Source organism: Equus quagga, chromosome 5, assembly GCF_021613505.1.
Source record: "Equus quagga isolate Etosha38 chromosome 5, UCLA_HA_Equagga_1.0, whole genome shotgun sequence".
NCBI classification, from domain to species: Eukaryota; Metazoa; Chordata; class Mammalia; order Perissodactyla; family Equidae; genus Equus; species Equus quagga.
Window position 1 is genome coordinate 87,876,912 of NC_060271.1, and position 23,081 is coordinate 87,899,992.

At 34.6% G+C, this 23,081-nt stretch overlaps 1 protein-coding gene across 4 annotated transcripts in view; it reads left to right on the forward strand.

Annotated features, from left to right (window-relative positions):
• Positions 1-16,995, forward strand: part of XPO1 (exportin 1) — a 41,550-nt gene extending 24,555 nt beyond the window's left edge. For all 4 annotated transcript variants that reach the window (XM_046660616.1, XM_046660614.1, XM_046660615.1 and 1 more), the window contains 21 exons: positions 929-990; positions 1,209-1,253; positions 2,972-3,153; positions 4,081-4,129; positions 4,207-4,326; positions 5,792-5,920; positions 6,591-6,749; positions 7,765-7,962; positions 8,442-8,580; positions 8,787-8,968; positions 9,051-9,207; positions 9,303-9,466; positions 9,752-9,886; positions 10,232-10,415; positions 10,740-10,846; positions 12,587-12,781; positions 13,546-13,714; positions 14,390-14,524; positions 14,607-14,766; positions 14,846-14,942; positions 15,929-16,995. In XM_046660616.1, coding sequence (XP_046516572.1) covers positions 929-990; positions 1,209-1,253; positions 2,972-3,153; positions 4,081-4,129; positions 4,207-4,326; positions 5,792-5,920; positions 6,591-6,749; positions 7,765-7,962; positions 8,442-8,580; positions 8,787-8,968; positions 9,051-9,207; positions 9,303-9,466; positions 9,752-9,886; positions 10,232-10,415; positions 10,740-10,846; positions 12,587-12,781; positions 13,546-13,714; positions 14,390-14,524; positions 14,607-14,766; positions 14,846-14,942; positions 15,929-16,075 — 2,915 coding nt within the window. In that variant the 3' untranslated portion in view covers positions 16,076-16,995. The remainder of the gene's footprint in view (positions 1-928; positions 991-1,208; positions 1,254-2,971; positions 3,154-4,080; positions 4,130-4,206; positions 4,327-5,791; positions 5,921-6,590; positions 6,750-7,764; positions 7,963-8,441; positions 8,581-8,786; positions 8,969-9,050; positions 9,208-9,302; positions 9,467-9,751; positions 9,887-10,231; positions 10,416-10,739; positions 10,847-12,586; positions 12,782-13,545; positions 13,715-14,389; positions 14,525-14,606; positions 14,767-14,845; positions 14,943-15,928) is intronic.
• The last annotated feature ends 6,086 nt before the right edge of the window (positions 16,996-23,081 follow it).

Below are 23,081 nucleotides of genomic sequence, written 5' to 3' on the forward strand. Positions count from 1 at the left end.
CCCTTCTCAGTGAAAGTTTGAGTCCGGGGCTCCAGATTTATTAGATGACTTGGAACACATGTTCTGCAAACTCTTACTTGTATTTCCAAAAATTCATGTATCTCCGCAAATTGAAAAATCTTCATAAATGATTTGGCGGCAAAGCTGAAAAACAAATGTGAGAATAGTCTTTATTATTTTCTGTAGTGGGAAAAAATTTGGTTAGGGGATCTTGCTTCAGACCTTTTGAGTGTGTTAATATAGGTGCACCACGTTATTTTAAAATTTGAGGGGACCTGTAGTAGATGCTCAGTAAATTCTTAATGATGCGAGTTAAAATCAAAGACGTGAAATTTTAACTGTTCAAAGAATAGGTTGTACTATTAAGGTGTCCTTAAATAAAGAACATTAAAAACAACAAATTTCTCCTTAACTCTATTTTTCCTACACTGTAGTGGGAAAGAAGTTAAAATTGTATTTCCAGGATTAACTGAATGTTAGAATTAAAGTAAATTTGAAAAGGGTAATAACATCACACCTTGATTTATAAATACTATACATAAATTTCTTATTTATAATGCTTATAAAGTTACATCTTCAGAGTTTTTGTCGTTTTAACCAATAAAAATAAGTTGTGTGTGTTCATTTAAATGTTAGTCTCTTGTGGTATTTTTTAATTTAAAAATTGCAGATTGATATGCTTGACTGGTATAGCACTAGAATATCTTAGAAAATATAATTTGTAATTGTTCAAACCTATGTTTTGTAAAGGTTAACAAAAAATTAAAAATGTAAAGTAATAGTACACTAAAATGGTTGCATTTTTCACAAAGGCTGGTGATGGGTTTGGGGTGTGTTATCTGACTTTACTCTGCCCTTTCCCTCTCCCAGTTTTTTTGATGCTGAAGATTTATGAGCATGCTATAAAAGTGTTAATTTTTTTTAATAGGAATAAAAAAATACGTTGTTGGCCTCATTATCAAGACGTCATCTGACCCCACTTGTGTAGAGGTAAGAGTTCTTTGGAAGATTATTGTGAGCATAGAAAGTCATTTAAATATTGAATCTTCAAGTTAAACCTACTTCTTTCACAGACATAGAACACATATACACAGACATTTACAACAGATCTGCAATCGTTTTTCTCTTGGGGCTTACCTCTGTTTATATTCTTAGTTATTAGACCTGTTTTAGGCCCTTGTTTAATCTAAACTTTTTTGTTTTCTTAGAAGGAAAAGGTGTATATCGGGAAGTTAAATATGATTCTTGTTCAGGTAAGCTTTTACTGGATTCGGTTTTCCTCAGAAGAAAATGCTTCAGTTAGACTGATTACTTGACCAAAATATTCAGACCTACTTTATTGAATAACTAGAGTAACATCTTGCAGAAGTGGTGGTGGTCGTCTCTACAATAACTATAATAGCTTACCTACTTCTAGCATTTGAAGTTAATTTGCTGTGGAAGGAAACATCAGTTTCGGTGAACACATCACTTCTGTGGCTCTGATATGAATTGAACTCATTAAAAATTTCATTTGAGGGGCTGGCCCAGTGGTGTGGTTAAGTTCTTGTGCTCCATTTCGGCGATCTCGGGTTCACAGGTTTGGATCCCAGGCACAGGCCCACACACCACTCATCAATCTATTCTCTGGTGGCGGCCTGTATACAAAAAGTGGAGGAAGATTGGCACAGATGTTAGCTCAGGGACAGTCCTCCTCATTATCCCTCTCCCCCCAAATAAAGCTCATTTGCCTGGTACTCTGCGTGTTTGCTTTCCATGTAATCTATCTCAATCTTAATTGGTAAATCATTTCCTTTGAATTCAACATCCCTTTAGTTGATCTCTATACTTAGTCTGCTTTTCAAGCTTTCTAGGTAGTCTAACTTGAGAAATTTTATATTTACCTATTTTGTGTAATACATTAAAAAATTTTCCTGAAAACAATAATTGGTATATGAGGAGAAAAATTACTTTTCCATTTAGTAAGTTTTGGAAACACTTAGTTTTCTGAAACATTTGGATTTTCACTAAGTTACCCTGCATTTTATACCGAGGACTTTTTATTTTTAGCGTGTCTCTCTTTGAATGGGGAGAGGCAAGGAGTACAAGAAGTTAGTACCTCTTACCAACAGGTACAATTACAGAATATCTGGTTGGGAAATCCGTAGCATATATACGAAATAAATAGTACCTCAGGGATATTGTCGATTTGGTTACAGCCCACCACAATAAAATTAATAGAGCAGTAAAGCGAGTCACAGGCATTTTTTGGTTTTCCGGTGCATATAAAAGTTATGTTTGTGCTGTAGTCTATTAAGTGTGCAGTAGTATTATGTCTAAAGAAACAATGTACCTACCTTAATTTAAAAAATACTTTATTGCTGAGAAATGCTAACCATCCTCTGAGCCTTTAGTGAGTGGTAATCTTTTTGCTGATGGAGGGTCTTGTAAACATTACAGTATCTGCAGAGTGCAGTAAAGTGAAGCAAACTAAAATGAGGTATGCCTGTACAGTCTTTAAAATTTAATATAGACCATTGGGCTTTTGGTCAAAGATGATTCCATCCCCAGTTGTAATACCTCATTGCAAATTTATATGTCTAAATCCTACTATATATCAAGGCCCAGATTCCAGCCAAAGAAAATGTCTTTCCTTGGCCATCCGTTAGAGTTAGATCTTTCAGTCTTTGAGGATAATTTGCACATATTTATCTGGCAGTGTTGATACGCATACACATTAGAGCCAGGTGAGACCAATTTTGATCATTGAGAGGAGTCGTGGGGCATTTGAGACAGAGGACTTGATCTGTGTTGTGCTTTTATACCCAGTGTATTCTTTAGAGGGTAGCACATTTCCTGTCTTAATCAAGGGGGAGAAAATGAAAAGTGGTTGATATTTGCTCCTGCTTTTAGTATCACGCAATTTCTTTGAAGTTTGTTTTATTTGCCATTGACAAGTGAAATGAACTTAACATTTTCTGTCTTCTTTTAGATACTGAAACAAGAATGGCCAAAACACTGGCCAACTTTTATCAGTGACATTGTTGGAGCAAGTAGGACCAGTGAAAGTCTCTGTCAGAATAATATGGTGATTCTTAAGCTCTTGAGTGAAGAAGTATTTGATTTCTCTAGTGGACAGATAACCCAAGTGAAAGCTAAGCATTTAAAAGACAGGCAAGTAATTGTTTTGTTTTAGAATTTTTAAGTAATTTCCCAAATGATTTCAAGGAATTTAGGGGTAGATTGTAAATTTTTAAGGAACTGATTGTTAATAGCTTAAATTAACTTTTGATTGTTTTTGAGTACAAATTTAAGTAGTCCTAAAGTGAGCCCTAATATTCAAATCTGGAGGCTTGAAAAGTATCCAGTACTAAAGATAAGATGTCATGCTTCCGTTGTCACAGCAAGATAACTTCGTATATATCACATGCAAGGAATATAGATTGAGAGTTCCCAGAAACCTCGTTGAGATCTGTTTTATATGGAGACTACTTAATTATAGGTTCCAAGGAAATGAGTTATGTCCAAGTGTCAACTGAATTCTTATAAGTCCTCAAGTCCTACATCTTGTCAGTACCCGTATAGTTAACACTAAGAACATGCCAGACTTTGTTTTCTTCCACTTACTAATAAAAATTGGTTCTAGTCATTAGGGCACAGCAATATTTTACCTTTATATCTTTATGTGTTCAAACTAGCTTCAGAATTTATAATTTTCCTTCTGGTTTGGTGTGCTATAAGCACATTGTAGGATTTGGGGTATATCTAACGCCACTTCTTATTTTGGAGAGTTTTATTTCAACTATCTTGATTAAAAATATTAGATTGGTTGAAATTATTCAAATAGAGAAAGGATGACAAAAAACCAAACCTCCAAGAAAAGAAATGGTGTGTTCTTTATGGCAGTCTTTATGGGTAAATTTTTAAAGAGTGATAGTACACAGTAAAATTTGTAGCTTTTGATGAAGTTATTGATATTTGTGTTTGAATACAAGTAACTCAAGTTTTTAATGACCTGATGGTTGACTTTTTTAGTAATTTTTGTTCGTATGTAAATACATATCTACGTGTCTTCTAAACTGATCACCTTTTTTTTTTTAGCATGTGCAATGAGTTCTCACAAATTTTTCAGCTGTGTCAGTTTGTGATGGTAAGTGCTTTTAATTTTATTTTTTCAGATAATTAATTGTAGGAAGTTAATTACTTATAGGTATGTTTTTGTTGCAGGAAAATTCCCAAAATGCTCCACTTGTACATGCAACTTTGGAAACATTGCTTAGATTTCTTAACTGGATTCCACTGGGATATATTTTTGAGACCAAGTTAATCAGCACATTAATTTATAAGGTATAGTGAATACATTTCAGTTATATTTATCACTGGATAGTTGTATATATTCTTGCAACTTGTAATGCTCTTTCATTATAGAAAAACCATTCTGTATTCATAGCCATAACCAACCTTGTTTCTAAGATGAGGAAACTACTCAGGAGAACTTTTCCATTGTTTCAAGTAGTCATTCTTTGACATAGTGTCCAAATCTTAATGATTGTACCACTTTACCCACATGGAATCTCAAGAATTGGGTGTGAACAACTGTTGAACAGATTTGATTTGAGTTTAGTTTGTATAGGTCACAATGAGGTGAGCGAGGACATGTTTCTACAAAATGGAAAGTCTGTATTTTTTTCCTGATAATTTTAAAGCACTATCAGGTACTGCCTATATAAAGTCTTATAATTGTTCATCCAAAAATAACCTGTTACCAGTTGGTTGCATTATCTTTCCAGGTGTTTTCTTGGCAGATATAATGAATAAATTGTGTGCTTGATCAAGACCTTGTAAAAGCAGACCATTGTGACTTAGATTTGAGGCTTTGTAGTTCAGGGCTTGATAAGGTAATATTCTGTTCTAATACATTAATTTAAAGTATTAGAGCCATCATTTTGTTTATTGCTAGACAATTTACATAAAATTGTTTGCTGTTGTCAACAATTCTGCAGGAAACATTCTTAAACATAGGAAGGACAATTATGCGCTTGTCCATATATTTACTTTGCATAAATTTTTATACATGTAAGTATCAGGTCAATAGGTATGTCCATTTTTTAAGGCATTTGATGCTTACCAATTGCTGTCCAGAAATGGTATGCCATTTTTATACCTTCTCAACATAGAATATGAAAAAGCCAGTTTTCCCACATTTTTCATTGATTGTGGGTGTGTTGCCCATCTCCTAAAATCCTAAGCAATTATAAATCTTGGGTCCTTTTTGTTTTTCTTTGTATTTATTTATTTATTTTTGAGGAAGATTAGCCCTGAGCTAACATCTGCTGCCCATCTTCCTCTACTTTATATGTGGGACACCTACCACAGCATGGCTTGTCCAAGCGGTGCCGTTGATGGCACCCAGGATCCGAACTGGCGAACCCCGGGCCGCCAAAGCGGAATGTGTGCACTTAACCGCTGCGCCACCAGGCCAGCCCCAAGATCTTCTTTAGATTACACAGAAAACGTTATGTCCTTAAAAGCCATATAATAGGTCCTAGGGAAGTTACTAAGCAAGTTTGTGTTTTTTAGCTTTCTGAGGACACATCAAAAGAAAGCAAAATTTGCTTCTAAAGCGTTTACTGTCTTTTGGGTAGATGATAAAATTTCCTTAAAATATATGTGTGCAACAATACGGATCACCCATTTATCTTTTTTTCTCTATGTTCCTGATTCTTAAATCCTTTGTTTTTTCTAATTGTTAATTTTAAGTAAAGTTTGTTAGGCCATCTAATTTTATAGCTTCCTTTTTTTATTAAAATAGTTCCTGAATGTTCCAATGTTTCGAAATGTCTCTCTGAAGTGCCTCACTGAGATTGCTGGTGTGAGTGTAAGCCAATATGAGGAACAATTTGTAACGCTATTTACCCTGACAATGATGCAGCTAAAACAGGTAATACAGTACTCTTAAAAACTGACTGAACAGTTTTAGTGCCTTAGAAAAAGTTGGGTTTGACTTGAACCATTTCAGCACAACTTATCATAATAGATGAGCTATAATGTGATTGTATGTTCATTATATAAAAACTAAAGTATTTTAGAAATTTTTATGAAAATTCCCTTGAAATAGGTTCTGGGAATATTGTAATTTATTACTACAAAATTTAGAAGATTGAAACCTAGGGTTTAATATCAATGCTGCTTTTGACCGTATGTCTCTGAAATGAAGGGATTGTCTATTCCTACTTTGATTTAGGTATATATGAAATTAATGTAGAGGTTAATCATAATAGTACATTACCTGTATATGTATCTGATCTGAATGAATTAATTGAGTATTTTTACATTTTAAATAACGCTAAGGAGGGAATTGCCTGATACAGGGGGAAATTCAGAGAATAATCTTTTAGGAAATCTTACTACTTGCAACATGTAAAAAAAAGTCAAAAGCTAGGACACAGAGACAGAGAAACAGGTATAACAGACCCCAGGGAGCTCTAGTGAAGAGTTAGCTGTTTAACTCTGTATGTTTTAATGTTAGTAAAAGAGTGATGGAATCAAATGTAGTGTCTTTTGTTGTTGGTTATAAAATGCAGGCTAATGGTTCATATTTAAACTTGCAGATGCTTCCTTTAAATACCAATATTCGACTTGCATACTCAAATGGAAAAGATGATGAACAAAACTTTATTCAAAATCTCAGTTTGTTTCTCTGTACCTTTCTTAAGGAACATGGTCAACTTATAGAAAAAAGATTAAATCTCAGGGAAACACTCATGGAGGTAGGCTTTTTGAAGCCTTTGGCATCTGAAATTGTTCTCTACGTAATAAAAACTCTTAGCCCTTTGTTGTAAAATGTATGTACCTTTTGACATAACTTCTTACCTAATACTTGTTTGTGCATTATAGATATATGTTGTCAATTCTGAATTATAGGGTTTTTGATTTTGTGTTCTACATAATGCCAGATAAATAATTTATAATCAAAATTAAATTCCTAAAGGGAGACATTTCATTTCTAAGATGAAAAGTCTGAAGACCTTATTTTAAAATTGAGGTGTAATTCACATAATATAAAACTATCCATTTTAAAGTATAGAATTGAGTGGCATTTAGTACATTCACAGTATTGTCAGCCATCATCTTATCTATCCCAAAACATTTTCATCACCCATAAAGAATGATGGTACCCATTGAAACAGTTGCTCCTTCATTCCAACCCCCACCCCCCACCCCCCACCCCCCAGCCCCCAGCAACCACTAATTTGTTCTCTGTCTCTGGACTTACCTTTTCTGAACCTTTCATGTCAGTGGAATCATAATATATGGTCTTCTGTATTGGCTCCTTTGACTTAGTGTGTTTTCGAAGGTTCGCCATGTTACAGCATGTACCAGTACTTCATTGCCTTTTATGGTTGAATAATATTCCATTGTATGGATATATCACATTTTGTGTGTCTATGCATCAGTTGGTGTACTTTTGGACTGTTTCCACCTTTTTGCTGTTAGTATACCAAATGTTTTTTAATGTTGGTACCTTTGTCAGAGAATTAATTAACAGATGTGTTGAACCCAACAAGTATGTAAGGTTTTTGAAGTGTTCTAGGACATGTCAGAAGAAAGCACAATTTGCTCTATAGAATTTCTGCAGTCCTTTGGATGGATAATGAAACCTCACAGTTGAGCAAAGTAAAACATGAACTTTTATCTCCTGTTAACATAAGAAGTGGAAAGCAGTTTGACGTTGGTTAATAATACCTAAGGGATTATTTTAATAGTTTTGGGTCTTCTGTGTAGGCCCTTCATTATATGCTGTTGGTATCAGAAGTGGAGGAAACAGAAATCTTTAAGATTTGTCTTGAGTACTGGAATCATTTGGCAGCTGAACTGTATAGAGAGAGCCCATTCTCTACATCTGCGTCTCCATTGCTATCTGGAAGTCAACATTTTGATGTTCCTCCCAGGAGACAGCTGTATTTGCCTGTGTTATCCAAGGTAACAATAAAGTGGGTGGTTGAGTGCTCTTCCCGTTGCTTACTGTGATTTTGAGAAGTAAAGGCAAATACTGGCTTTTAATTTTTGGCTAAACTATGTAAATAAGTAAGCTGCAAAAAGAGAATCCAGCAACTTCTCCATGCATGTTGAATACTAGAGCATGGGTTGGTATGAGAATTTATGGCTCTGAGAAGTGTGGTCCTTCTGCAAGCAGCACCAGCACCACCTGTGAGTTCATTAGAAATGCAAATTAAGAGGCCACTCATCAGTCTGCACATGAGACACAGGAAACTTGAGTTGATTTCTTATTCCTGATAAAGTTTGAAAACCATTGTTGTAGAATTACATTTTAAATATATTTTATATTGTGTGAATAATTTTGTTTGATATGTTGGTGTTAAGTGCATCTCTCTTTTTTTTTTTTGCTACATTTGCTGCGGCTGATTTCAAAGATCTAATAGATTTTTCTTATTGAATAGGTCCGTTTATTGATGGTTAGTCGTATGGCTAAACCAGAGGAAGTATTGGTTGTAGAAAATGATCAGGGAGAAGTTGTAAGAGAATTCATGAAGGATACAGATTCCATAAATTTGTATAAGAATATGAGAGAAACATTAGGTAAGTTAATAAATACTATGAATTTAATCCTTTATCTTTGTAATTCTTTTCTGAGGTGGACATATTTTTTTATGAAATGTGGTACATTTAGTTTCTAAATGTTAATACCCATCTTTTACTAATGTGCTATTATTCCTTAGTAAAAATCATTTTGCTCATCAAGTTTCACATTTGAAACATTTGGAATTTTTTTCTTTCCTTTGTAGTTTATCTTACTCATCTGGATTATGTAGATACAGAAAGAATAATGACTGAGAAGCTTCACAATCAAGTGAATGGTACAGAATGGTCATGGAAAAATTTGAATACGTTGTGTTGGGCAATAGGCTCCATTAGTGGAGCAATGCATGAAGAGGATGAAAAACGATTTCTTGTTACTGTTATAAAGGTATGCAAGTGATATGTATGAACTAGAACTGTTAGATAAGTATATTTTATTATAAGTAACTGAAATTTGTCTTATTTTACAGGATCTATTAGGATTATGTGAACAGAAAAGAGGCAAAGATAATAAAGCTATTATTGCGTCAAATATCATGTACATAGTAGGTCAATATCCAAGATTTTTAAGAGCTCACTGGAAATTTTTGAAGACTGTAGTTAACAAGCTATTTGAATTCATGCATGGTATTTTATCTTTATTTAATATGTTTTGTTATTTTTGTTGAACGAAAGACAAAATTTCTCTTGAAAATTTTTTGATAAATGTTTTGTTTTGTTAGAGACCCATGATGGAGTCCAGGACATGGCTTGTGATACTTTCATTAAAATAGCTCAGAAATGCCGCAGGCATTTTGTTCAGGTTCAGGTTGGAGAAGTCATGCCATTTATTGATGAGATTTTGAACAACATTAACACTATAATTTGTGATCTGCAGCCTCAACAGGTATGTGGAGCACTAAGCATATTTTTCTTAGAAAATGTAACTACTGTTTTAATTAGAATTCATTAATGGGAATAGAAAGAATGCCACTATTGGATTTAGTTCAAGTGCCTCTGGTTAAGTTTTCATAGCGAAGCAGAAATTGAAGCAGAAGTTGGTTAGGCTGTTTTCCTACCTAATATAAATTATTTCTGACATTTATTAAGATTAGTTTCAGTAGTTACGTAAATTGTTTGTGGTTTTTCTTATTATAGTACATAAAAGTAAAATGTCTGCCTTTTAATATAGGTCCATACGTTTTATGAAGCTGTGGGGTACATGATTGGTGCACAGACAGACCAAACAGTACAAGAACATTTGATAGAAAAATACATGCTACTCCCTAATCAAGTTTGGGATAGCATAATCCAGCAGGCAACCAAAGTAAGTTTTACTACTTTTTATAAAAGTTTTAATGGAATTTAAGAGGGCAATGTTATTTACAAAAATATCAAATTCAGTACCTTTGACATGTATAGCTGATCCATAATTGCTTTTATGTGTTTTTTGCACATTTAAAAAAAAATTGTAGTGTATTTGTTTGATGGTAAATTGGGAATATTTCACTCTATTCTTAGTTGTAGGTACAATTAAGAAAGACTTCCGTGTTTGTTTTACCATTTAGGATTATAAATGTGGTGTGCAGTAAGGTGGCTAGTGTTGTTTTGTTTTAATAATTACAGGGATAATTCTCATGTGATAAATGGAATTTGTTTTTATCCTTCACAGAATGTGGATATACTTAAAGATCCTGAAACAGTCAAGCAGCTTGGTAGCATATTGAAAACAAATGTGAGAGCCTGCAAAGCTGTTGGACACCCCTTTGTAATTCAACTTGGGAGAATTTATTTAGATATGCTTAATGTATACAAGTGCCTCAGTGAAAATATTTCTGCAGCTATCCAAGCTAATGGTAAGTGATTCTGAATTCTTAATGGAATGCTGTATAACAAATCACTTCTTCATTGGCTGCCTTGGTATAAGCATTCAGTATTTCTCACAGTACTAAATTAACCCCCTCACTTCCCAGATGACCCTAGACAATTTTTTTTGACCAGTTGCATGCCTCTTCCCTTATAAAATTAGTCTTAGTTTATTTTCCCAATAAATTCGTCTGTGTACCCTTGTCTTTAAGTTTTTTAATGGTAAATGACAACTAATAGGCTTTGAAGCACATGTAGCTACCAATGTAGAATTTTAGTTGTGAAGTTGGATTCCACTTGATTGTATTTTTTAGGTGAGATGGTTACAAAGCAACCATTGATTAGAAGTATGCGAACAGTAAAAAGGGAAACTTTAAAGTTAATATCTGGTTGGGTGAGCCGGTCCAATGATCCACAGATGGTAAGTGAGATGTTGTGCTTTTTGTTTTTTGAGTTGATGCTGTATTCTCTGGAATATAGTATATCTCTATATGCATTTAGCCAATTTAAAGGTAACTTAGATGTCTACCTTTGGTATTATTTTATAGCATTCTATTTATTGGAGTCCTTGAGTACCTTAAAATACTATCAGTTATATACCATCTTCCAAAGAAATTGCTGTTAGTGGGAGGTGGTGGCAATATGTAAAAAGACCGCTGAGAAGATTGGATCATTTTTATTTTTCCACGGATCCTTACAGTTCAGATGGAACTTTTGTGTTCCTCATGATTTGCAGAGCAGTTTACAAAGCTGTCATTAGTTTGCCTCTTCAGTGAGAGTATGTGCTTTCCCAGTTGACGGTTTGAAAGTCACTCTTATTCTCGTATTCCTTTTAGTCTTAATCATTTTCAGAAAAGAAAATGGTTTTCAGGAACTAAACGAGCTCTGTATGCCTCAACTTGGAAAAATGTGAATTGTTTTTATTGTTATACCTTTTCATTCTCTTGATCCTTGGAACATTACAAGAAATCCTATTGTTTTATCACTGCTGTGTGGAAATAGTGGTTTACCTGTATGCTATTTACTTTCATTATTTTGAAATTTGAATATTGTTCTTTTGATGAGGAAGTCTTTTTCAAGAAACTTGTTCAGAAAGCAATTGTGGAATTCTCAAGGTTATCAAACTTAAATGTTAAAAGGTTTTGAACATGTGGGTTATGAGATCAGAGCTGTATTTAAAATTGGAAAGTAATGGATAGGATGAATTGAAGGAATTGTGAAGTTCATAATTTATAATATCTTGGGCAAATTTCAGGCGTATCGGTAATAATAACAAGGAGGGTATTATATTTTACAACGAAGATTTATTTTGAGGTTTGAGGCAGTGAATTCAAAGAGTTTTGACAACATTTCACATCCAGTTTGTGGGGAAAGAATTATTTCAGTCAAGGGCAGAAATGAGAACCAATTCTAAGAAAGATCAAGTAGGTATTTGGAAAAATAATTTTGTGCTTATCCTTCAAATCTTACTAGACTTGTTTTCTACATCAGGATACTACTAACGCTAGTAATCTCCAGTTAAATGGAACATTGGTTGTATTTATTGTATGAATCTTAATAGAGAACCTATTAAAAACATCGAAGTTAGAAATTAGTGTGATGTTGTTTACTGAAAGTCATATAGAAACCCACAGTCTTTCTGGCACAGTTCCAGTTTTTTTAATGAGAGTAAGTGCTGGTTATTATTGATTGGAATACTTAGTAATTAGCATTTATTACATTAAAAAAAATTGGGGATGTCTACTTTTGGTTAAATATGAGTGCCTTGGTTTTTATAGGCATTATCCATTAAAGAAACTGATATAATCTTGGTTAGAAGGACTTTTCTTTCCTTTTAGGTTACTTATCCCCACATACACAGTATTCTTGGAAATCCTGGTCCTCCCACAGTGACTTGGAGCAGATCACTTGATTTTGGGACTCAATTTCCGTAGTAATTACAGATTTGAACTATACTGTGTCCATGACCCTTCCAAACTGATTATGATTTCTTGGTTTCTTTTGGTAAAAATTTCTAATGTATGGAAACATAATCAAAGCATAGGAGTTTCCGCTTTTCAGCAGATGATCAACCTAAATCTTATAGACAGCACTGACCAAGTGGTTTATAACAGTTAGCAAGTGCCTACAAGTTTTTTTGTGTTTTTTTTTTTTTTAACAGGTAGCTGAAAATTTTGTTCCTCCTCTGTTGGATGCAGTTCTTATTGATTATCAGAGAAATGTCCCAGCTGCTAGAGAACCAGAAGTGCTTAGTACTATGGCTATTATTGTCAACAAGTTAGGAGGACATATAACAGCTGAAATACCTCAAATATTTGATGCTGTTTTTGAATGCACATTGAATATGATAAATAAGGTATGTGATTTACATTTCAATTATATCATGGGAATTTCTGCAGTGTATCCTTATAACTCTTGAAAGTATTAATGATATCTGTGAGTGTGGCATGATTTTTAGTCTTGAGTTAAATATTTGAACTTCTAGATAAGGAAGATACTTGTTTTGCTTGTTTTAATTTACTACAAAAAAATCTTAATACAAGTGGAGTAAATTTGATAGATTGTAACTTTTATTCAGATAGCAGCTAGCATTTATTGAAAACTTGCTGCATTTTAGGCATTAACAATTTAGTGGTATTAATTTGTTTAAATAAAGAAAAAGGCAGGTCTACATTTTCACTTATAAAAGTTTAGTATATGCTTATAAGAAATGGGACAATACGTTAACCAATAAGGAAAAAAATATAGATGTAAGTGTATAAAGTTATACAGTGGCAAACAATTTTTCTAATCGTTTTAGTGGTCTCAAAGTGCTAGTGATAGTCTCAGAGTTAAAAGAAAATGTGATGTTCTTTATGTGGGTTTTGATGAGTTCTCTTTATAATAAGATGACCTTGTGTTTCTCCATTTTGGTAATTCATTTGTGTAATAAATGGTAATTTCATCTTCCGTAAGAGGTGAATTATATTGTATTAGGGTTTGCCTTTCAGGAGGCCATACATCTTATGGGGTCCCCTAACAACTCTAAACACGGATACTGAATTAGGGCTGGCCTTTTCCCTCCCATTTAACATAATTAAGGCATTGAAACTTTATTGTGTTCCCATGGTTTATTTTTAGGACTTTGAAGAATATCCTGAACACAGAACAAACTTTTTCTTACTACTTCAGGCTGTCAATTCTCATTGTTTCCCAGCATTCCTGGCCATTCCACCTGCACAGTTTAAACTTGTTTTAGATTCCATTATTTGGGCCTTCAAACATACTATGAGGAATGTTGCAGATACAGGTAAGTACACAAAATGATGTCCTTCTGTTCATTAGCCTACCAGTCCACAAACTGTATAGATCCTTACAGACAGATGTATAGTTGTAGACAGGTAGGTATCACCTATTGTCGGGGTTTTGTTTGAGTGCATCAATTGTATATGTAGGTCTGAGTAAGTCCTAAAAGCAGCTTGTCTGTTCCAGAGTGAGTCCATAGCAGGATGGAGTTATGGGTATAAAATTCAAGGTAGGGAGAACACTTATCCAGATCCTCACCAGTAAGATTTTCCTTTCCCCAGTAATGCTTTTCTTCTGTGGCACTACAGGTCAACTAAAGATAAAACAAAAGAAATTTCTAGCAGGAGTGATTTTGATTTGTTTTTAAATAGTAATTGGTTTGTGTAATAGAAGTGTCTACTTCGTTATGCTGTTTTGGGAGTGGATTTGGAGGGAATCAACTATACCTTCAGAAATGGTGGAAAGGTGGTAATGGTTATTACTTAGATTGTAGTCTGTAAGTAAGCAGGCGTTGATTCAAGTTGAACTCTATTACTAATTCAAGATAATTTAGGCAAATAATTGTTAGTCATTAGCAAAAAGGGAGAATGGGCTTTGAATCAGAATAGTTTAATAGCTGAAATACTATCATGACTGTTATCAGACTGTAATAACTTTGTCGGTGTTCTGTGTATTTTAGGCTTACAGATACTTTTTACACTCTTACAAAACGTTGCACAAGAAGAAGCTGCAGCTCAGAGTTTCTATCAAACTTATTTTTGTGATATTCTTCAGCATATCTTTTCTGTTGTGACAGACACCTCACATACTGCTGGTGAGAATTTAAAGCCATAAAAATGTTAAGTGTTCCAGTTGTTACTACATCTTGGAGTTAATAATGTTCTTCTTATCAACAGGTTTGACAATGCATGCGTCAATACTTGCATATATGTTTAATTTGGTTGAAGAAGGAAAAATAAGTACACCATTAAATCCTGGAAATCCAGTTAACAACCAAATGTTTATTCAGGAATATGTGGCTAATCTCCTTAAGTCTGCATTCCCTCATCTACAAGAGTAAATATACTTTTTAATAAAGTTAAATTTTTCAGTTAAAAAAAAAGTGATTATTTAATCATTGTGTTTTGATTTGCAGTGCTCAAGTAAAGCTCTTCGTGACTGGGCTTTTCAGCTTAAATCAGGATATTCCCGCTTTCAAGGAACATCTTAGGGATTTCCTAGTACAAATAAAGGTATGTATTTTATTTGCAGTTGCGGAAATAGTAAGGCTAAATATGATTTCATTGTCGCGTTGTAAAATTAACCACTTTATTTGTAATGCAAAATGAGTGTGCTTTTAATGTACAGCCTTATTAGTCTGAGACTGATTACAGAATGAAAAACTATAAATCAGGGCTAGGAAAAGGATAGATTTGAAATGTTTTGGAAACTTGTTACTAATATAATTCATTTTAGATGATCTAAATATCTCTTTCGATATTCTGATTGAATCCCACAGATATTTTAAGGAGTGGAATGTGAGAACGAAACACATTGGTAGTTCCTTTTGGGATTTTATGCCCATTTTGTTAGTGAGGAATACATTTTAGGGAACCATGACAATTAGCACATATCAGCCTGTTTCTACTGTTCTCATACAATGCTCCATTCAAACTTATGGGAAGAGGGATTTTTCTTATATTTTGATTTAAAGAAATTCAAAAGTATCATAAAACCCATAAATAATTGGTGGATTATCTTATTCGTGACTGTTAAATAAGAATTGGGTCACGGAAGATAGTCAGGTTTTTTCCTCCAAAATACAAATAGTTTGTAAATATAGTAGCTAAGTATAAAAACTAATTGCTGAAGTAGAGAGAGAATGCAAAGAAGGGTGAAAATTACCTAAAACACTACAATTAAGACAATGACAATTGTTTTAATTGATCATTAGTCTTAAGAGAAACAGCTTTCTTAATATCTTTGCTTTGAAGTATATTTTATATATGGCATCAGACAATGTAACCTTCCCCCCCCAACTAGCGCCTTTGGTTTTTTTAATTCAGCTACATAGAATTATATTCAGCATACTATAATTTAAACTCAACCAATTGATGGATAAATTATATCCCTTGTATAAACAGCAAGGTGCTTATCTACACACTTTTTTCCCCAAAGGTGAGTCACTTTCCAAAATTGAAGTTTATTATGTTGATATTTCAATTATCTGTTTTCATAGGAGTTTGCAGGTGAAGATACATCTGATTTGTTTCTGGAAGAAAGAGAAACAGCTCTTCGACAGGCTCAGGAAGAGAAACATAAACTTCAAATGTCTGTCCCTGGCATCCTTAATCCACATGAAATTCCAGAAGAAATGTGTGATTAAAATCAGAAGTCAAGCTGGTTTTTTTTGTTTTCTTTTTTTTTTTTCTTTTTCTCTGCGACTCTTATTAGCAGAAGAAAACAGCATCTGGATATTTGTCGACCAAAATGATGCCAATTTGTAAATTAAAATGTCACCTAGTGGCCCTTTTTCTTATGTGTTTTTTGTATAAGAAATTTTCTGTGAAATATCCTTCCATTGTTTAAGCTTTTGTTTTGGTCATCTTTATTTAGTTTGCATGAAGTTGAAAATTAAGGCATTTTTAAAAATTTTACTTCATGCCCATTTTGTGGCTGGGATGGGGGAGGAGGCAAATTCAATTTGAACTTATACTTGTAAATTCTAATGCAAAATTATACAATTTTTCCTGTAAACAATACCAGTTTTTAATTAGGGAGCATTTTCTTTCTAGCCTGTATTTCAGCCTAGAAGAAAAGATAATGAGTAAAACAAATTGCGTTGTTAAAAGGATTATAGTGCTGCATTGTCTGAAGTTAGCACCTCTTGGACTGAATCGTTTGTCTAGACTACATGTATTACAAGTCTGTATGACAAGTTTGCAGCAAGATCATGTGCATATCATCCCATTGTAAAGCGACTTCAAAAAATATGGGAACACAGTTAGTTATTTTTACACAGTTCTTTTTGTTTTTGTGTGTGTGTGCTGTCGCTTGTCGACAACAGCTTTTTGTTTTCCTCAATGAGGAGTGTTGCTCATTTGTGAGCCTTCATTAACTCGAAGTGAAATGGTTAAAAATATTTATCCTGTTAGAATAGGCTGCATCTTTTTAACAACTCATTAAAAAACAAACAAAACAAAACTCTGGCTTTTGAGATGACTTATACTAATTTACATTGTTTACCAAGCTGTAGTGCTTTAAGAACACTACTTAAAAAAGCAAAATAAACTTGGTTTACATTTATTTTCCCTTTATTGGCTCAAAATTATTCCTTTGTTAATGAAAGTGGTTATTTGTGTTTAGGTATTAGGTACCATTTTTAAATGAAGTTTGATACCTGTTGTCTTACAAATAATTCTAAGGTTCTAGGGAGTAAAGGCAGCAGTTGTGTAAAATGAACATGCTGCTGAGATACACCTTCTGTTCCCAAGAAACAAATGCCTCCTGTGACGGGTTGACTCATTTTACCTTTACTTGCGATTAAAGAGCATTGTCTCGTCTCCTCTGGCTAAGTGTAACAGATTGAAGATTAGCCTTAGATCAAGAACCCCCATGCAAGAAGCTATTGCAGATGTTTTTGAGTAATTATATTCTTGTAAAATGTAACCCTTAGAAGTCGTGTTATCCCTTTAAGAAAGGTGGGAGGAAGGGAAAAAATGTGTAGACAGCCTATAAAAACAAAAAAGTGGTGGAACTAAGGGGATAGGAACAGGAAATCAGCTTGAGGGAACATGTTTCCAGAGGATTAAACTAGACTAAAACCTAAGCATTGGAACTGCCTTATTTTCATGTTGAATCAGCAATTTGGTCTAGCTGCTGTACTCCTGATCTTATAGGTCTTTGGCAAAACTGCCATCATTTCAGTAGAATGTAATTCTGCATAAGATGCTTTTTTTCTAGAACTGCAAATGGTAAGAATTCCAGTGTTCAAAGAATATTGGAAAACTTGAGCTTTGTTAAAATCATTGATTCAGTCTTATTATTGGTGTTTGCCTAAAAATTTCTTTTGAGAAGTTTTCTTGGATCAGCCAAGAGTTGAGGTCCAGATTGTTCACTCTCTCTTGAATTTGCTATAAAGTTCACGTTGTTTATAATAGCCGTGACCATTTCTCACATTGGTCATATATAATTTTCTTATCCTCCTACAGCCCACTGCCTACTCCCTGGACTCTTGATATGTTCTGGATGTTGCAAGAAATTAATCTTTGGCTTCAGAACCAGGATAGTCCACTTTGAATTAGAAATGACTGGCAACTGGGGATTCAACCACTGACAAAAGTAAATTTAGACCTTTAAACGAATAACGATAATTATAGCTATAGGCTATAAAAAGAATCATTTTTTCAAGGTTTAAAATATATAAGCTTGATACATTCAAGGAAAATCCATAAATCGAACTAGAAACATGAGAATTGTTTTCTTTCTTTGAAGTAGATCTCATCAGAGATATATTTTATTCTATAGTTTGATCCTTTGCAGGAAGATTGTTTTGTGAGAGTATTGGGCAAAGAGGAAATTTGACCCAAACTAGAGAAAACGATAGTGATAGCAAATTAAATCTAGGGTGGACACTTCTTGCTTATTTTTAAGTTATGCATTTGCCTCAGCCTTCAGGGTATTTGACAGCAAAGCACACTGATAACTGGCCATTTCCGATGTTTGCCACAGTGCTATTTAATTCGAAACAAGGCAGCATCTCAATTATAAATTGTGAGGGGAACTGGAATAGTCTTTCATAGTAAGTGGGTCTGAACCCTTGTGTCAGCGCTCATTAGATGGGGAATTGGGGCAAGTCATTTGAACTCATTTGAAAAGTGGGATCACAAACCTAAGTCCTGGCACGGTTGTGAAGATGTAGCTGTAAACCTATGCCAAGATGCCTGACACCATGTCTCACCAATTCTAGGATGCATTTTTTTCTTTACATTTTAGCTTCTCTGAAATTGAGGTATATCTCAAAATCCATGCTATCTTACAATTTCTGTGGCCAAGCAATATCACTAACTTGTATTCTTGCCTTTTCGTTTGTGAACTTAATCATAGCTGGCTGTATGCATTTGTTAGTTTAATTGCTATTTAAAAAGTGTCTTCCAAAGGATTGTTCAGCATCAAAATATTACTGTACAATATATGCAAAAAGGCATACAGAAGTAGCAGGACATAAACTTGAAATTAAGGAAGGAAATATTCATTATTGGAAGGATAACTACAATTCCATATTTTCTTGGAAAGTGGCAACCAAATTTTTCTTGGGACCTAAGCAAGGGAACTGCCGGTAGGCTATAATGCAAAGAATTGTCTACCAAATGCCAAGCAATGCAGTTTTATTCATGAGAAATTGAAAAAGTGTGAAGAGATTAATGAAATGTCAAAAAGGCTGGTATAATCAATTCAGGCATTTTGCAGGACTCATAAATACTATCATAGTTGCCAGTGTTTTCTCCTTGGTGGTACATAAAATAACAGTACATCTCATGTTTGATGTCACCTTAGATTTGAAAAAAGCAGTAAGCAAACCAACTATGAGTTCAGGTCAGTCTTCACAGACTGTTCTTACCCACTTTTGTGTCTAATCTACTTTGGTAGGCCTACCTAAGATGCAAACATTTCATGGTTCGATGCCAACAGATAAGCAAGGATGGAGTTTGAAAAAAAATACTAGAATCCTGAGAGGAGCTAATTGGTCTGATTTGGTAGTGTATGTATTGGATTTTCCTCCCAAAAAGTTACCAGCAGAATTCATTGTGTAATAATATGAAAGGCTTAAGTCTTTATGGGAAAAATATCAGTCACCTGCGCCAATGAACTGATTTCGGTCCTGTGATTAAAAGCTCATGGACAAAATGTCTGGATTATAAAGTTATTTAAAATATATTTAATATTTAAAAGTAGTATTTTTGGTAAGTAAGTACTGTCGTAGAGTTTCTCACCATCTCTTGTGCTTTCCATCTTTATGATGCATTCTGGGTAAATTTACAAAATTAACAGTAATTCGGTAATATATCTAGTCCATATTTAGGTTCCTCCAGCCGTTCCTAAGAATGTCTTTCATGGCTTGTGTTTTCCCCAATGGAAATCCAATTTAGGTTTGTGCTTTTTGCATTTGTAGTCATTGAGTTTATTTCAGTGATCATTTCTCACTTAATGTATATTTGATTACCTTTTAGATCTGTCTTAAAATAGTGTCTTCTCAATTTTCACGTCTGTTTAAGCATAGTTTATATTCTGTATTGCTCATTACTGGGATTGACAAAAGCCCCCTATCCCCACCTCCCTGCTGGTAACCAGGGGTTCATAGCCCGCTTAGCATTTTGACTTAAAATTTCATTCTGGGAACCCGAGGGAATAAACCTCTACTAGAAAGGGGAAGGGGGAGAGTGAATTGAAGAAAACTAGCAGTCTCAACCAGAAGTTCAACACAAATTAAGTGAAAATAAAGGACAAAAGGCAGCTGACTGTATGGAAAAAGTAAAAGGTCTTCCCTGAGCATTCAAGTACTAATAACACCAGTTGAAATTGCTCCTGTGGCAGTGGCAGCCACCTCTCTTATTCACTGTCCATGATTAGAAAAAATTCATCTGTACAGGGTGGCAGATAGAACTCCTTGTTACTAATTGCTGTGTTGCGAGAGAAGCAAAAAGAAACTGCTGAAACCAATACCCTGACTTTACAAATGTAAACTTTAAAACCTAAAGGAGAGGAGAAATTACAAAGGTTGGAGTGGGAAAGGCTGTGTCTAAGTTGGGGAAGTTTACATGGGAAACCTGTTATTTCCATTGCAAAAAGGTCTTGGAAAGATGGATATCTAAAATTCCAGTCCTTTCCTTGATCCACCTCTAATTGATCTAATGCCCAAACAATACCACTGCTCTCACTTCTGTTAGGACACTCAAGGAAATTATGTTTTCCCCCAAAGTTTGCTAACTAAACTGGATATTTTCTTGCTGACGTGGAAGTATTTGCTCCACTTTCAAAAGGCTTCCTTTGCTCTCTCACCGTGTGAGCATTTCTTTGGAGCTTATTGTAGGTCAATATGCACTGTATTAAGTGTCTCTTCTTCTGTTCACCTATTAAAAAGACTAGTGTAATGCAAGCTGGGATACAGTATTTTTTGTACCCTAGTGGGGGACATAACAGGAGATCCAGCCTGAAATGAGTTCTTTGTACTTGACACCCTAACTGAAGTGACTGGTCCAGAAGCTCCTTCCCCTACAGATACAACAGGAAGGAAACTCAGCCTCCCATACTTTGGTCTCAATATACTAATAAGATCATTCATCCAAGTGAGGTGAGACTTATTCAATATGCCCAATCAGTTCAGAGCAAACTATTCTTAAATATGTTTCAGCTATTTATGATTCACTTAGCTTTTAGACACAGAGATAGTGTACTTCACCTTGTTTTTCGGACTATTGCTCCACAAGAAGTCCTTTTGTTCCCGAGTCCACCTCAAGTCTGAGTCTTGCTCTTCATCAGGGACAGTTTACGTGGTAGAACCAATGTCCTAAGCTTTGAGGTTGGCCAAGTTGCCCTTTAGGTTGCCTTAAGCATTACAAATAGGTTAAAAAAAAAACACCACTTTGTTTTCTTAAAAAAGGATTCTCAGAGCAGAAATAATTAGCCAGTTATTAGCCTATAGGAAGAAAATTTTCTGCTCAGGGATGTTTGAAACCAGTTCATGAGTGAGCTGTCAAGAGGCTACAATGTTAAAAGTAGAAGAGCTTGGATTTATCTGTGCATAGCCACAAAAAAGTCGTCCTGATAGATTTTAGAAGCTAGATGGCTCTTCCAGATACACTCTTGGGCAGTAGTCCTTACTCATTGGGGGCTGTGCAATCACCCTTCATAGTATTTACACATTTTATATCCCATAGAGCCTTGGCTGACTACGTTGCTTGCACCGGACGCTTCCTGACAGCCAACCTAAAGGAAAAAGGACTCTCTTAGAAACAATTTTTTTTACCACAGAGTTTATTTTTAATTCAGCAATGCAAGCACTAACCCCAAAGCTTATATTAATTTAAAACACATACTTGTTTATGTAATTGCATAAAGTTCTATCTAGGGTAGGAAATGGTATGTGTCCGTAAACTGCTACCTGTTAATATTCAGCTAAGTTAATTGTAGATTAATTCATTAGTTGTGTTTGCATCTCTCTTAATTCTTCAAGGCTAAATATACTCCAAGTGACCTCGAATGCAGTTTCATTTGTCTCCATGAAGCAGCTGTATGAAGTTTCTTTTAGTTAAAGGGGCTTTCAGAATTGTTCTGAATTCAGTCACCACAAAATAAGTTGATGATTAATATTGATAAATTTTCTGGATTCCATGGAATCATAACTTTTGAATAGCTACAGAATTACTTAATAGATGTAAAGTCACAACCTGAGGAAAGATTCATAGATTTTGGTAAGTATGAACTGCTTTAAATTTCTCAGGCTGCCTTTGCAAAATAAATTTGAGAATGTGCCTGTTGTCATCTACTCCATCAAGGTGACTCATTTCAGAATACCCATGGAGTTTTGGAGATAAGAATTTCAGAATCATCTTGAAAAATATACATTCAAACAGCATAGTCCAGCTGTGTTTCTGTGAAAGCATATTGTTTTTCATAAAACTTCTGAAATAGAAGCTGAAAGCCATGAGATAAGTTTGAAAAATGCAATTTTTCTTCACCTTTGCCTGTACAAGTTCCTCACAGTGTGGTCCTGGGCATTCTCATTTCACTCCTCGATCCACCCAGATAGTCTCCCCCTCTCTGGTTTCAAATACAATCTAAAGATTGTCTTTCCAAATTTACTTCTGCTCAGACTTCATTTCTGCCTTCCAGGTCCATATACCTTAGTATCTTAAGCTCAGTCTGGCAGAAACTGAACTTTGCCCACCCTACCCCGGTAAAATTCAAAACGACCTGATTATCCAGTGTTCATTTTCTCAATAGCACCAACACCCCTCAGCTAGTTTTCATGCAAGAAGCCTGGGCCTCATCTCTGACATCTTCCCTACCTTCCCATATCCAATCACCAAGTTTCAAGTCTACTTTCAGAATCTCAAATTGACTGACTTGTCTCTTCTTTCATTGCCATCGACCTAAGTCTAAGCCGCCACCATCTTTCCTGAACTTCTGAAATAGCCTCCTAACAGCTCTCATTCTTAGCCATTCATGTTCCCCAATCCGTTCTCTCCCTTGCTACTCAAAGTGTGGTCTGGGGACTACAGTATGCACATCACTTGGAAACCTTAGGCCCCAGCTCAGACCTATTGAAGTATAAGTTCTGATTCAATAGGTCTGAGAATCCACCAGAAAGCTGTTAGTAATAACAATTACAG